General features: G+C 37.0%; 1 protein-coding gene across 5 annotated transcripts in view; it reads right to left on the bottom strand.

The window, feature by feature from the left end:
• The window catches only part of RABGAP1L (RAB GTPase activating protein 1 like), a 762,700-nt gene that overhangs the window by 573,457 nt on the left and 174,591 nt on the right, over nt 1–14,652 (bottom strand). For 4 of the 5 annotated variants that reach the window (XM_025877662.2, XM_073900045.1, XM_073900044.1 and 1 more), the window contains one exon: nt 11,620–11,761. In XM_025877662.2, the coding sequence (XP_025733447.1) occupies nt 11,620–11,761 (142 nt within the window). Of the gene's footprint in view, nt 1–9,012; nt 9,182–11,619; nt 11,762–14,652 lie in introns of those variants that run through there. The other variant, XM_073900046.1, reaches the window with a different exon arrangement.

The raw sequence follows: 14,652 nt of genomic DNA, 5'->3' as shown, positions 1-14,652 counted from the left end.
AGTGTTTTCAATGAGGCCCTCCAAGGCCTGTTCCCCACCTGTCTCTCCAATCTCACACTCACTGTCTCATAGGCACACTGCAAATTCTGCATACATCTATACTTCCTGTTTTCACAGATGTCAAAATGCTATGCTTCCTACTTTCTGCTCTTCCAAATCCCACTAACTCACTCAAATTTTCCCTGACTTAATCACTTGAAAGTGAAGTAAAGCTACCATTTACTGGTGACCCACTGTGTTGAAATCTCTGATAGGCCTGGAACAGGACAGATACAAGTATGAATAAAGACCCAAGCTTGTCAGAAGGAATTTACAGTCAAGTAAGGAAGAGAAGACACATGTAACTGTAATGTAACACAGAATATCATAAATGTTATTAAAGATAGATAAGCAAAATTATAGTGGACTTTTATATTCAAGGAACAACAGATCACTTCTGACTGGGGATAAGTGACAAAGAAAATGGCATTGAAACTAATAGTTGAACCCTGGCTTCAACAGGCAGAGATGATAAGGGTTTCACAAGTAATGGAAATGGCTTGAGAAGACACTGGAAACCCATACCAATAAATGTTCGTATTACTCATTTGGCAATTCACCATGTACTCTTTTGAGGAGCTGTTTAGATCATTTGTTTGTTTGTTTAACTAATACTGCATATATTTACATCCTAGGGCCTAGTCCAATAGGACATATGATATATAAACTTATAAAATAAGCAAAGTAATAGTACCTTTCTTGCATCGTTACATTGACAAGTGAGATAACATGTATGCGAAAGTGGCTGTTACTTAACAGACGCTAAGGGCGCCTGGGTGGCTCAGTTGGTTAAGTGACTGCCTTCGGCTCAGGACATGATCCTGGAGTCCCAGGATCGAGTCCCGCATCGGGCTCCCTGCTCAGCAGTAAGTCTGCTTCTCCCTCGGAGCCTCCCCCCTCTCATGTACTCTCTCTCTCTCTCTCTCTCTCATTCTCGTTCTCTCAAATAAATAAATAAATCTTTAACAACAACAAAAAAGACGCTTAAAAAACGACAGGTTTGCATTATTTTTGTTACATAGCTCTCTGTGATAAGCAGTTCTAAGACTGCCCCCAAGATCCTTGCCTTCTGGGGTGTACACCCTGCAAAATCCCTACCATGGAGTGTAGGTAGAATGTATAAATATGATGGCTGTGACTAGGTTGTGACATAAGGCAAAGGGGAAGGGATTCTGCAGATACAAGGTTCCCAACCAGTTTGACTTTGAATTAATTAAAGTGAGACTATCAAGGTGGGCCTAACCTAATCAGGTAAATGCTTCAAAGAGGGCTTGGGCCTTCCCTTAGAGAAGACTCCTGTGGGCCTTGAAGAAGCAAGCCACCAGGAGTTCTAGAGCTGCAAGAATTTTAATTCAGCCAATAATCACTTGAGCTCTGAAGAGAACCCCAAGCCTCAGATGAGACTGAAGTCCTAACTGAAACTCTGGACTGCCGCCTCGTGAGGCCCTGAGCAAAGAACCCAGCTAAGCCATGCCCAGACTCTTGATCCATGGAAAATGTGAGATAATAAATGCATATTGTTTTAAGATGCTAAATGTTTTTGTTATGGAGCAACAGAAACTAATACACTCTTTCCCTCCACCTTCTCTTAAACACCTTCCCTTATCAAATATATTTTTAATCATTTTGTTGAAACAGATAATTTAAAATGCAAGAATAAAACAATATTATAAAGTCCTTTCCTCCCTCCCTCCTTCCCTCTCCCCCTCCTTCTCGCTCTCTCTCTCTCACATACACACACAAATTTTATAAAGTATCTGACTGCTAAAGAAATAGTGTCTAATGTGCCAAAACTGTTTTACTGGAACATATTTTGCTCATCTACAAGATGGATAATAGTAATAGTGCAGACCTTTTAGGGATGATATGAGGATTAAATGAATTAATATAAGCAGACAATTTAAATCCTCACTACTGAAAGTGTGGCGTGGAATCTGGTTTCTTTTAGAAAATAGATTTCTGATTTTTTTAGAAATACATATCAGGCCCCATCCCAGACCTAAGAAACAAGATCTTACTTTAATAAGATCTCCAGGCAATGTATGTACACATTTAAGGTTTGAGCAGCACTTCTTTTGCTGGTGCTTGCCATACATAAGTGCTATATGATCAGCACATTTTCTTAAAAAAGTAATTTCTTTTCTATATCCCCTATCTTCTTTTCACTTGAATATAAAAAATTTTCATCTGCAAACTGATTTCTATAGTAAAAGCTCTTTGTGATTGCCTTTTCTCTAATCAGACTATGAATTAAGAAACTAGGAAAAAATAAGCCTCTGGTTGAGTTTGAGACTATTTTGCTCTTTAGTTATAATAAGTTAGGAGTAGTGTTAGACAGCTAACAGTCACTTAAATCACAGGGAAATTTTTTTTAGATAGCATTTTAACCAATCCATATATAAAAACTACAGATTATACTGAACATAAAAAGTACAACCAGAAGTGAAGCTTACCTAATATTACTGTGACTTTGGTCTTCTACAATTACTCAGGCATATGTCTTAAAGGAGATCATATTGTATTTCCCATCTTTTGCCTCCACATAATTTACTATCCATGTTACAAGTAACTAAAGATAAGTTTCAGGTCAACAAACAGAAATCCAGTTTGAAATACAGATAAAGCAAAACAAGGGCACCTCAAGTTTCAAAAGGAGGGGCAATTCAGAATATGTAGAAGTGTCTAAAGGTGATAAGGTAATTTTCAAATAATCCCTATAATGCTGCACTGATGGACTTAACTTTCTGCTAAGATTCCTTTGCATTCAAATTAATACCCTTTAACACACTTCATTTTTTGAACAGCATTTGAAAAATATGCAAAGATATCTTAATTCATTTTACTTTAGATCTTTTGCAGGAAATTAAGAGCAATTTTAGTCCTTTTAAATCTGTATCCCTTTAAATTACAGGTGATGGTAAGACAATTTAGAGTGACTTGAACTTCCTCTTTTGCTTTGACAGGCAAACTGTTGAAAATAATTAAATAAAAGAATACTCCAACTCCCCCCAGCAGGAAAATATTTCTATGCCACCTCCAGCTCTAACTTTTGATGTTTGCGTTGACAGAAATGTCAATTACAGAATAATAAAGTATACTGAAAATGTATGAAATGCCTGATCTATTTTAAAAAAAAGTATTACTTCCTACTCCGTGATTTTTGTAGCTTTTTAAATATAGTGATGGCTAACAGAATTTCAAAAGACGAGGTGACATCTCAAATAATGAAAACTCATTAAAAACAGCAATGAAAAAATTTTTAGAAAAACACAAATCTGATGACTTGTTTTTCAGACCATATACTAAGGATGAGAAACTGAAAATTTTATGTATGTTTTTCATATTTTCAAATGCAATCCCAAAATGTTGCATCTGTTTTTCTAATCTTTCTCAGTATTGAATCATTTTGAGGCATTATAAAAGAAGAAACATTTATTTATTGTATCTATTATAATAAATATATTTACTTTTTTCATTATTTGTTCATTCATTTATTATTATCCCTATTTCCTGAGCAGGCAAGATCTCAATGAGAAGGTGGCAGCTGAAGAAAAATTAGAATAAGGGAAGGAAGGGAACCATGCACCAACCTAAGAACAAGGGTCCCTGCCAGCACTCCAGCCCATGGCAAGCGTATACCTGGTGTGTCTGAAGAATAGCAAAAGGACAAGTGTGGCATTTGTGAGGGAGGGAGTAGCAGGGAATGAGTTCAGAAAGGTAAAAATCAGAGAGCACGACTGCATTGAGCCTTGTAAACCTTGGTAAAAAGAACGTTTGGCTGAGTGAAATGAGAAGCCAATAGAGGATATTAAGGGGAGAAGTAAAGTAATCTGACAAATTTCAAAAGGATGGGTATGGCCGGTGTGTGGAACATGGACTAGGGTGGTAGGGCCGAGGGTGGGAGGCCGGAAACCAGTTAGGAGAGATGGCAATAATCCAGTACAAGAAATGATCAAGTCAGAGAGAGGTCAGATTCTAGATTCTGAGATTTGGAGCCTGGGAGTTGCCACTTGCTAATAGGGGAAGACTAAAAGCTTAACCCTGCAAGAACCAGTCTTCAGCTATTTACTCCACTTGGAACACAGCTGCTCTCCATTGAATAGAAAAGAAAAGCAAAACCATTTTGGAGACAGAACTCTGGAAACATGACTCAGTCACACACATGCAAGGCCTGAGGTCCAGCATGGATATGTGACTAGTTAGAGCTCTCTGTGGTCTCTCCTGAGTGTGTGCATAGCCTTACACATGTACAGCGTCTAATAGACCACCAGTGATATGTACAGTCTTGTGAAGGCCCACCTACTCCTTAAATCTTGTTCAAATTCTGGCCAATCTGTGGCTTTCCCCAACCAGAATTATGACCTCATGCTATTTACAACACTGGCCTTCCCATCTTTTTGCCACAAAAATCACTACTGTTTCCAACAACATTCCAAAAATACAGGGTTTCTATGTTTGCTCCAAATCAAGTAAACCCCTTCCAGCAGCTAAAGCAAAGCTACTGGTTTCCTTCTTTCTTTTATTGAAGTATAGTTGACACACAATATCACATTAGTTTCAGGTGTACAAGACAGTGATTCGACAACTTTGTATGCTACGCGGTGCTCACCACAAGTGCAGCTACCGTCTGTCACCATCCAATGCTATCACTAGACCACTGACTATATTCCCTATGCTTCACTTTCATCTCCATGACTTATTTATTCCACAGCTAGAAGCCTGTATCTCCCACTTCCCCTCACCCATTTTGCCCATCTCCCCCACTCCCTCCCCTCTGACAACCACCAATTCATTCACTGTGTTTATGGATCTGTTTTTGCAAAGCTCCTAGTTTTCACAGCTTGCCCCACCCTGGTAAAACTACCATGACAATAAGCCAGTGGTGGGAACGAGCAGAATGGGAGCAGCCTCAGGGACTAAAATACAAACCACTCTTATCTGAGTTCTGTAGTTTTTCTTCAATAGACGCCTCCCAATTTTTTGTATAATTTGTCACTTTCCCAAGTCCTGAACTGGCTGGTTTTTGACAGTTTTATTGACTTTTATCATTGCTTTTTGTAAGTGGATTCGCCAAGCTCCTTACTCAGCCATTCTGCATTGTATACTTTTTAAATGTAATTTGCCTGAGCAACCTACTAAAAAAAAAAGTCATAGAAAATATTTTGAAACATCTCTAAGTATAGAAACTGCCAGTACACTAAAATTACTATTTTCTTTTGACTGTTAACATGCCTTTGTGGAAGAGCTTACTCAGGTGGACTTAAGTGGAAAAAGCCTCTAAGCAGAGTAAACAGCATTTGCAAAGACACAGAAGCAAGTCAGGAAACTGTACTGTTACAAATGCAGTGGCTAATCCCTCATTTTAGCTCTTCCTTTCCAACTACAGATGAGCTCGAATTTCTTACCCTTTTCTTGGCCTAATATAACCCAATGTTTTAATCCAATCTCTTTCCTCTTCTCACCAACTTTCTTGAAAGGTTAAGAACACTGTTCCCCCCTCCTCAATCCACTACAATGAGGCTGTATTTCCCAACTTCAGTAAAATCACCAACACAGAGTTTCAGGACTTCTAAAATTTACCAAATCCAATTAACAGTTTTTGGTCCTTTCATACTGAACCTCCCTGTTCCATGTGGCAATGCTACATATTACCTCCACCTTGCAAATCTCTACTCCTTAGTCTGTTACTATACTTAGTTCTTACAATGTTCTGGTCATTTTTCTGCAAATCCTTTAGCTGGGCTTTCTCTTTCTGCACCTACCCCTCAAATATCAGTGATCACTTAAATTCTACTTTTAACCTGCATCTCCCACATTTTCCCCCAAGGAAATTTTAGCCACTCTCGTTACCTCATGCTAATGTCTCTCAAATCTTTACCTCCAACTATTAAACTTCTCTCACAATTAAACACTATTTCTAATAATTGAAAAATAGTCCCACTTTAATGTTCAGTAAGTTCAAACTCATCAATGTCTGAAACAGAATAAATCTTACCCCCACCCTGAAATCTACTCTTCTTCCTTGTCTCATTCGTTCGACCAAAATCATCCAGCCACCTACACTAGAAACGCAGATGTGACCTTCAATTCTTTTTCTTCCCTGCGCTTCTGCTGCTCATGACATACAATTAATTTATAAACCTCCTGATTTTACCTCCAGAATATTCTCAAATGTATCTCTTCTGTCTCTGTTCCTTACATTTTGAAGTAGCCAATTGGACACAACTGTGTGAAAAGAACTCTATCAGAATGACTACATCTGAGGTGCCTGGGTGGCTCAATTGGTTAAGCGTCTGCCTTCCGCTCAGGTGATGATCCCAGGGTCCTGGGATCGGGCTCCCTGCTCGGTGAGGAGCCTGCTTCTCTCCCTCTGCCTGCCGCTCTGCCTACTTGTGCTGTCAATTAAATAAATAAAATCCTTAAAAAATAAATAAATAAAATAAAATGACATCAAAAATGAAGTTTGATCTCATTATTTTTTATGGCTATTATTCCACTGTATATGCATACTACCTCTTCGTTATCCATTCATCTATCAATGGATACTTGGGCTCCTTCTATACCTCAGGTTTTGTAAATAATGCTGCAATAAACATAGGAGTGCATTTATCTATTCAAATTAGTGCTTTTGTTTTCTTTAGGCAAATACCTAATAATGGAATTACTGTATCATATAGTAATTCTATTTTTAATTTTTTGAGGAACCTCTACACTGTTTCCCACAGTAGCTGCACCAGTTTGCATTCCCACCAACAGCGCACAAGGGTTCCCTTTTCTACATCCTTGCCAACACCTGTTATTTCTTGTGTTTTTTGATTCTAGCCATTCTGACAGGTATAAGGTGATACCTCACTGTTGTTTTGATTTGCATTTCCCTGAGAACTTGCAACAACTTGATGGACCTAGAGGGTATAAATGCTAAGTGAAATAAACAGAGAAAGATAAATACCACATGATTTCATTTACACGTGGAATCTAAAAAACAAAACAAATGAACCAAGACAAAAAGAGACAAAGGGGAAAAAAAAGACTCTTAAATAGAGAGAACAGGGGCGCCTGGGTGGCTGAGTCAGTTAAGCTTCTGCCTTCGGCTCAGGTCGCGATCTCAGGGTCCTGGAATTGAGCCCTGCATCTGGGCTCCCCGCTCAGCGGGGAGTCGGCTTCTCCCTCTGCCTCTGCCCCGCCCCCCTATCTTCTCTCTCTCTCCAAGAAAATAAATAAGATCTTTAAAAGAGAGGGAAGGAGGGAGGGAGGGAGGGAGGGGGAGAGAGGGAGAGAGAGAGAGAGAGAGAGAGAGAGAGAACTGGTGGTTGCCAGAGGGGAGGAAGGTGGGAAGATGGGTAAAAGAGAGAAAAGGGATTAAGAGGTACAAACTTCCAGTTACAAAATAGGTAAGTCATGAAGATGAAAAGTATGGCATAGGGACTATAGTTAATAAGATGGTTATAACGGTGTTTGGTGACAGATGGTGACTACACTTACCATAGTGTACAATGGAAATGTATAGAATTGTTGAATCTTTACATTGTACACCCGACACTAATATAACATTGTATGTTAATTATACTTCAATAAAAGTAAAAATGAAGCTTGTGCCTAATTCAGTAAGATTAAAAAAATGATGGACTTTCCAATGCTCACCTATATGATCTTAAAATCCTGGCAGTGAATGTTTCTGAATATTTTGCTAATTAATAACAAGCTAAACCTGGGATCATTTGGTTTGCCATTTACTTCTCAATGTATCCATTTTCTAGTAATGTTGCTTTCCATAAGCAAGCAGCTCTTCCCTTCAAGGGCATCTGCACAACTGTCAAATCTCCTCTCCCCTGAAGTAATTAACACTAAACCAAAACATACCTTTCTAAGCCTTGAATAACATCAAGCAATATGTCAGACAAAATGCATGGAAAATAAAGGTGTGCTTGTGTGTCTGAAAGACTTCTGTTGAGAATATTTTGGCTTCCAATAGGTTTTTCTACAACCTGTCCTTTAAAGAAGGATATTTGCTTCTGCCCGACATAATTGAAATATTCTATATCTAAAGGTATTTTTTAATGCACTAGTTGATCTGTATGCTGAAATCACCCTCCAAAAGTGCTCTCACAGAAAACAACGCTGTTTGAAAGATAGTCTCATGTTATATTTTAATATTAGGTTACATTATCGTCTTCCAGCCAAAGTGTATGATATTAGATCGAGAAAATGAGCTGAAATATGTAAGATCTAAAATATGCTGTCCGTAATATTAAAAATACTACCTTTTAAGCAATTGAGAGTGGAGTAACATCAATTCAGTGATTTAAAAAATACCTTGATTTTGTAGGTCATGAAAATTCACTGGCTTTAGAGTGAGACTAACTAACATAGGTTTGGATTTTATATATTATTTTTTTTAAAGATTTATTTATTTGTCAGAGAGAGAGAAAGAGCACGCACAAGCAGGGGAAGCAGCAGGCAGAGGGAGAAGCAGGCTCCCTGCTGAGCAAGGAGCCCAATGCAGGACTCGATCCCAGAACCCTGGCATCATGACCTGAGCCAAAGGCAGAGGTTAACCAACTGATCCACCCAGGCGTCCCAGATTCTGTATATTAGCCCTTTGACCCCAAATGATAACCTAAAATTTTTCAGTCTATTTCTTCATATGTTATATAAAGATGATAATACTTATTTATTGGGGCTAATGTAACATATGAAACTAGATCTATTAAATATCTGATACATTATTGCCACAAAGCTAGGTACTTAATCCATGTTAGTTAACCTGCTTTTAAGTTAGTGGACAGAAGTAAGCAATTTTTATTTACTAAATTATACAATGTATTCCTATTGAGTAGCACTTGTCTTTCTATTATTTTTGTTCTCTCCCAATTCTGTGCCATGTATTTTTCATTTCTAAAGAGAATGGCATTTTTGTAAGAGCATTATCTGAAATCTGTGTTCAAATTACTTTCTGGTAGATACTTGTCACACCTGTTTTTCCTTCCTGTGCACGTAGCTCAATTACATTCCCAAACCAGTGCTGTGGTTCTTGTTTACCAGAAAAGAATGTGCTTCTAGGTCTGGCCTAAAATTCTCCTGCATGTGATCTCTGGTCTTTTCCTCTTTGTGTTGGCTGGGAAGGAGATAACCACAACAGTGTGGTTATCCTGGGAATCCTGTGGTTATTCCTGGGAGTCTTGTATAGAATATAGCGGAGTCACACAATGGAAGTAAGGGCTGAATTCTATGATCAAGAGAATACTATGTAAGTGATGTTGCATGACTCCAAAGCGATGACATAAAAGGCACTGCAGTTTCTACCTTGGTCTCCTGGATTGCTATCTGGAGGAAGTTAGCCATTAAGCCATAATGACACCCAAGCAGCCCCTGTGGGGAGGCCTATGTGAGAGGAAGTAAAGTTGCTTGCCAACCACCAGCATCATTTTGGTAATTATGTGAATGGGTCCCTTTCAGCCCCACCCAGTGAAGTCTTCAGATGATTATATCCCTGACTCTTCATAAGAAACTCTTAGCCAGAACTGTCCACACAAACCATTCCCTAATTCCTGACCTTCAGAAGCCATAAGAAATAATAACAGGTTTTGGGTTTTAAGCCCCCCCCCAAAAAAAAACAAAACAGAAAGACCTCTAAACTCTACCTCCAACCAAACATAAAAATTTAAATGGATCACGGACAAATCATTAAGGAAAAAAACTGACAAATTAAACTTCATAAAACTTAAATTTTTGCTCTCCAGAAGACATTGTTCAAAAAATGAAAAGGCAAACTACAAAATATTTGCAAAACATATCTAATAAAGGACTTTTACATATCTATATATACAGAGAGAGAGATGAAATCTGAAAAATCAATCAGAAAACAACCCAATTTAAAAATGGGAAACAGATCTGAATGGACTGTTGACCAACAAGATACATAAATGGCAAATATCATATGAGAAGTTGAACATGATGAGTCATTAGGGAAATTCAAATTAATATCACAAGATACCACTATACACCCACTAGAATGGCTAAAATTTTAAAAACTGACAACGCCAAATGTGGTTAAGGATATGGAGCAACTAACTCATATGTTGCTGATAAAGATGGAAAATGATACAATTACTTTGAAAAACAGCTTTGTGGTTTTTTATGAAGTTAAACTACCCTTACCATAAGACTTAGCCAATCCACTCCTAGGTGATTTACCCAAGAAAAATGAAAGCAATATTCATCAAAGACTTGTACTCAAATATCCATAGCGGCCAAGAGCCAACAGCTACATACAGCTCAAGGGTCCATTAACTGATGAGGAGATAAACAGACTGTGGCACAATCTCTACAATAAATTACTACTCAGCAACAAAAAGCAACCAACCATTGATACAACATAGATAAATCTCAAAAGATTTGCTATGTGAGAGATGCTATATACAAAAGACTATGTACTATAGGATTCCTTTTATATGAATCGTAGAAAAGGCAAAACATGGTGACAGAAAACAGATCAGTGGTTGCCAGGGACTATAGGTGAAAAGAAAGGATGACTCTTGTGAAGGGGCATGAGGGACATTTGGGGGTGGGGGGTGCATAATGGAAATATTTTATATTATGATGCTGGTAGTGGTTATACAGATGTATCCATTTGCCAAAATTCAATGAACTATACAATTAAAATGGGTACATTCAGGGCACTTGGCTGGCTCAGTCAGTAGGGCATGAAGCTGCTACTTTGAGCCCCATGTTGGATGTAGAGATTACTTAAAAATAAAATCTTTATAAATAAATAAATAAATAAATAAATAAATAAATAAATGGATGCATTGTATTGTATGTAAATTATACCTTCACGAAGTTTTTTTTTTTATTACACACTTAGAATAAGGTCTAGCATGTAATAAGCACTCAAAAAATATCAGCCAAAAATAACCAGTATCTGTATGGTAACCAAATAAAGGAATGGTTTCATAGAAAGACTGAGAATTCTAAGATGCTTTTTTCAAAGATGATATAAATTCAGAAATTTATTTTTAATAAATCCTACCCTATAAGCAGATAATTTAAGGGCTTAAAGTAAAGATCTGCCACTTAGTTCTAATTTCTATAAAAAGAGTACTAAGCACAGAGCCAAACAACGTGTGACTCTGGTGAGGTTGGTTAGAATCTCTCAGCAGCATTCATGTAGTAAACAGAGCACAAAAAACAAGTCAGAACAAAATAATGTCAAATGAGTAGTGGGACATGACCTATCACTAAAATTCTAAAAACACTTGAGAAAAGTTGAAACTTCTCATTAAACACTTCAAAAATATTTGAAATAAAACAGAAAGCAAAACAGCAAATTTAAACAGATGTGTAAGTGGCACTGGGGACTACACAACCAAGGAACCAATGGACCAAAATCTCTCCTGCATCTAGCAGAATCTAGCCTAATAGTAGCAGAGACTAGGATAATCATCATTCTCCTCCCGCACCCTTCACGCACGCGCGCGCGCGCACACACACACACACACACACACACACACACACACCATTGATGGTTATAAGTAAAGCAGCTATATAAAGAGAGAGAACCGAATAAGTGTCACTTCTTACCCTCTTCTGCTTCATCCTCCTGTGGTGACAATGGACCCCCTCCACTAGTGGGAGTGACTGGTTCCTCCTTCTCAGACTGTCGCTGTAGACTTACTACCTCATATATTGCATCTCCAGCACTGGTGTGCCCTTTTCCCTCAGACTGAGAAAGACATAAACATGTGAATCAATATTAGAAATGTGAAGGAAACGCTAAAAGATAGTATTTCAAGGTTCATTAAAAAGAGCTGAAATTAAGAGTAGCATGTCATGTTTGATCTCCTGCATGTCTTAAGAAAATTTTTAAAGTGTGTTGTTCTCCACTTGATATTCTAAATGATTTATTCTTCTAGTATTATTATCTAGTATCTAGTATTATCTACTAAACATCATGGGAGAAATTTTCTTTTTATCAAAAAAACCTGAAACACCACAGATTCTAGGGCAGATATATAAGTAATGCTGGATTTCTAGGACTGACTACACCTTGCACTGAGATAAGAAGATATCAGCTACATCCGTCAAGTATTTCATGGAGTAGATCGTTCTTACTTTATAAATGGTTTACATTCTACGGCCCTTTTCTAAGGAGGAAAAATAAGGCAATTGCCAGTTAAACTAGCATAGCCTACAAAGCCCTAAATAGTACCTGACACATAGTAGGCACTCAACAAGTATCAGTAGAATGAATGGCTAGACTAATACTACAACATATGAACTTTGTAATCAACTGACCTGGATCTGAATTCAAATTTTACTACTAATAAGATGTGCAGTCTTGGACAAATTACTTAATTTTGCTGAATCACAGTACCTATACCAACTAATTCATGGTTGATTCATTCAAAGTATATTAAATACTCTGGACATTTATCAAAGTACCTGAAACAAATTTTTAATAACAACACTTACTGTTGTTATTATTATCATTATTTCAATGTTTATAGCATGCTAGGCTCTAAAAAACACAAAACAAGAATAATATAGGGCATATGTGGAGATAAAATTATCTCTAATATCTACCTGTACTATAATCTATTTAAATTATAAAAATATAACTACTAATTACTCACTGCTTTCAAGAATTAATTCTGAACCCCAAACTGAATTTTAGGTGCATCTTCAAATCAATTAGCAAATAATAAAAGTTAAAAACAGTCCATTAAAAAAAGAAGACAGCCATGAAAAGTTACTAGGTTTAAACCAACCAAATTTTTATTGCATTTCTACTCTACTCAAGAAACAGAGACCTCAATCCCTACAGCAACCACTAAAATTATCATATAAGGCAATATAGTAAAAATGAAATACTAACTAAATGTTCAAATAATTCAAAAGTTGTCAGGAAAGGAGAAAAAAGAAACAAAAACAGAAAACAATAAAATGATAGATCTAAATTCAAACATATAAATAATTATATTAAACATAAATGACCTAAACATACCAATTAAAAGACAAAAATTATCAGATTATATTAAAAACAAGACACCATTGCATTGTCTAAAAAAGAAAAACTTTATAATAAAATAGGTAAGTTAAAGTAAAATGGGGGAAGAAACTATACCATGAAAACACTAATCAAAAGAAAACTGAAGAGACTCTATCAATATAAGACAAAGTAGACTACCACACAAGAAAAAAATCACTAGGAATAAAGAAGGTCATTGAACAATGTCAAAAGAATCATTCAACAAGAACACAAAAGCATCTTATAAGTCAAGTCACCTAACAACTAAACAATATAAAGACTTGATGGAAATGAAAGGAGATGGACAAATCCACATTTATAACTGGGGATTTCACATTCCTCTCACAATAATCACAAAAAAGTATACAAAAATACATCAAGGAGAATTGAACATCAACAACAGGATCTAGTATTTACAGATCACTGCACAACACAAAGGCAGATTACACATCCTTTTCAAATGCACATGGAACTTTCTCCAAGACAAACCATTTCCTGGGTTAAAACACAACCTTTAAGAAAGTTCTAAAAATTGAATTGTAAAAAATATGTTTAGTGAGCACAATACAATTAGAATCAACAAGAGAAATATATCTGAAAAATCTCCAAATACTTAAAAATAAAGCAACACACTTCCAAATAATCCATGGATTAAAGTGAAAGAGAAATGTTCAAATTACAAAATATTCTGAACTCAGCAAAAATGAATATAAATAAAAATTAGTAATACATCTAAACAGTAGAGATTTAGAGATCTAAGTGCTTATAAAATACCCCAAAATCAGTAATCTAACTTTCTACTTTAAAAAACAAGGAAAAGGGCGCCTGGGTGGCTCAATTGGTTGAGCGACTGCCTACGGCTCAGGTCATGATCCTGGAGTCCCTGGATCGAGTCCCGCATCGGGCTCCCTGCTCGGTGGGGAGTCTGCTTCTCCCTCTGACCCTCCCCCCTGTCATGTGCTTTCTCTCTTTCTCTCTCTCTCTCAGATAAAATCTTAAAAAAATAAAAAATAAATAAAAATAAAAAACAAGGAAAAGAGATGTAAAATAACACAAAGCAAGCAGAAAGAAGGAAATAAACAGAACAAATCAATAAAACCCAAAAGGTAGTTCTTTTTTTTTTTTTTAAAGACTTTATTTATTTGAGAGTGAGAGAGAGCAAGAGCGCACAAGTGTGGGGGAAGGGCAGAAGAAGAGGGAGAAGCAGATTCCCTGCTAAGCAGGGAGCCTGTCGTGGGGCTCCATCCCAGCACCCTGGGATCATGACCTCAACCAAAGGCAGACACTCAACCAACTGAGCCACCCAGGCGCCCCCCAAAGGGTAGTTCTTAGCAAAGATCAATAAAATGATAAACCGCTAGCTAAACTGACCAAGCAAAAAAGGTACAAATTACTGATAAACAGGAAAAAAGTGTATATCGCTTGTACAGACCCCATGATAGCAAAAGGAATAATGCAAATAGCCCTATACATATTAATTGGACAGCTTAGATAAAATGGACCAATGCTCTGAAAGCTAAAGAATACCCGCACTTACCCAAGAAGAAATATATGACCCGTATTAAAGAAATTGAATCTGTAATTTA

The sequence above is a fragment of the Callorhinus ursinus genome, unplaced genomic scaffold (assembly GCF_003265705.2).
Source record: "Callorhinus ursinus isolate GAN/ISIS: 27379988/994484 unplaced genomic scaffold, GSC_fseal_2.0 scaffold13, whole genome shotgun sequence".
Taxonomy (NCBI): Eukaryota; Metazoa; Chordata; class Mammalia; order Carnivora; family Otariidae; genus Callorhinus; species Callorhinus ursinus.
This window is presented reverse-complemented; position numbering and strand designations above follow the sequence as displayed.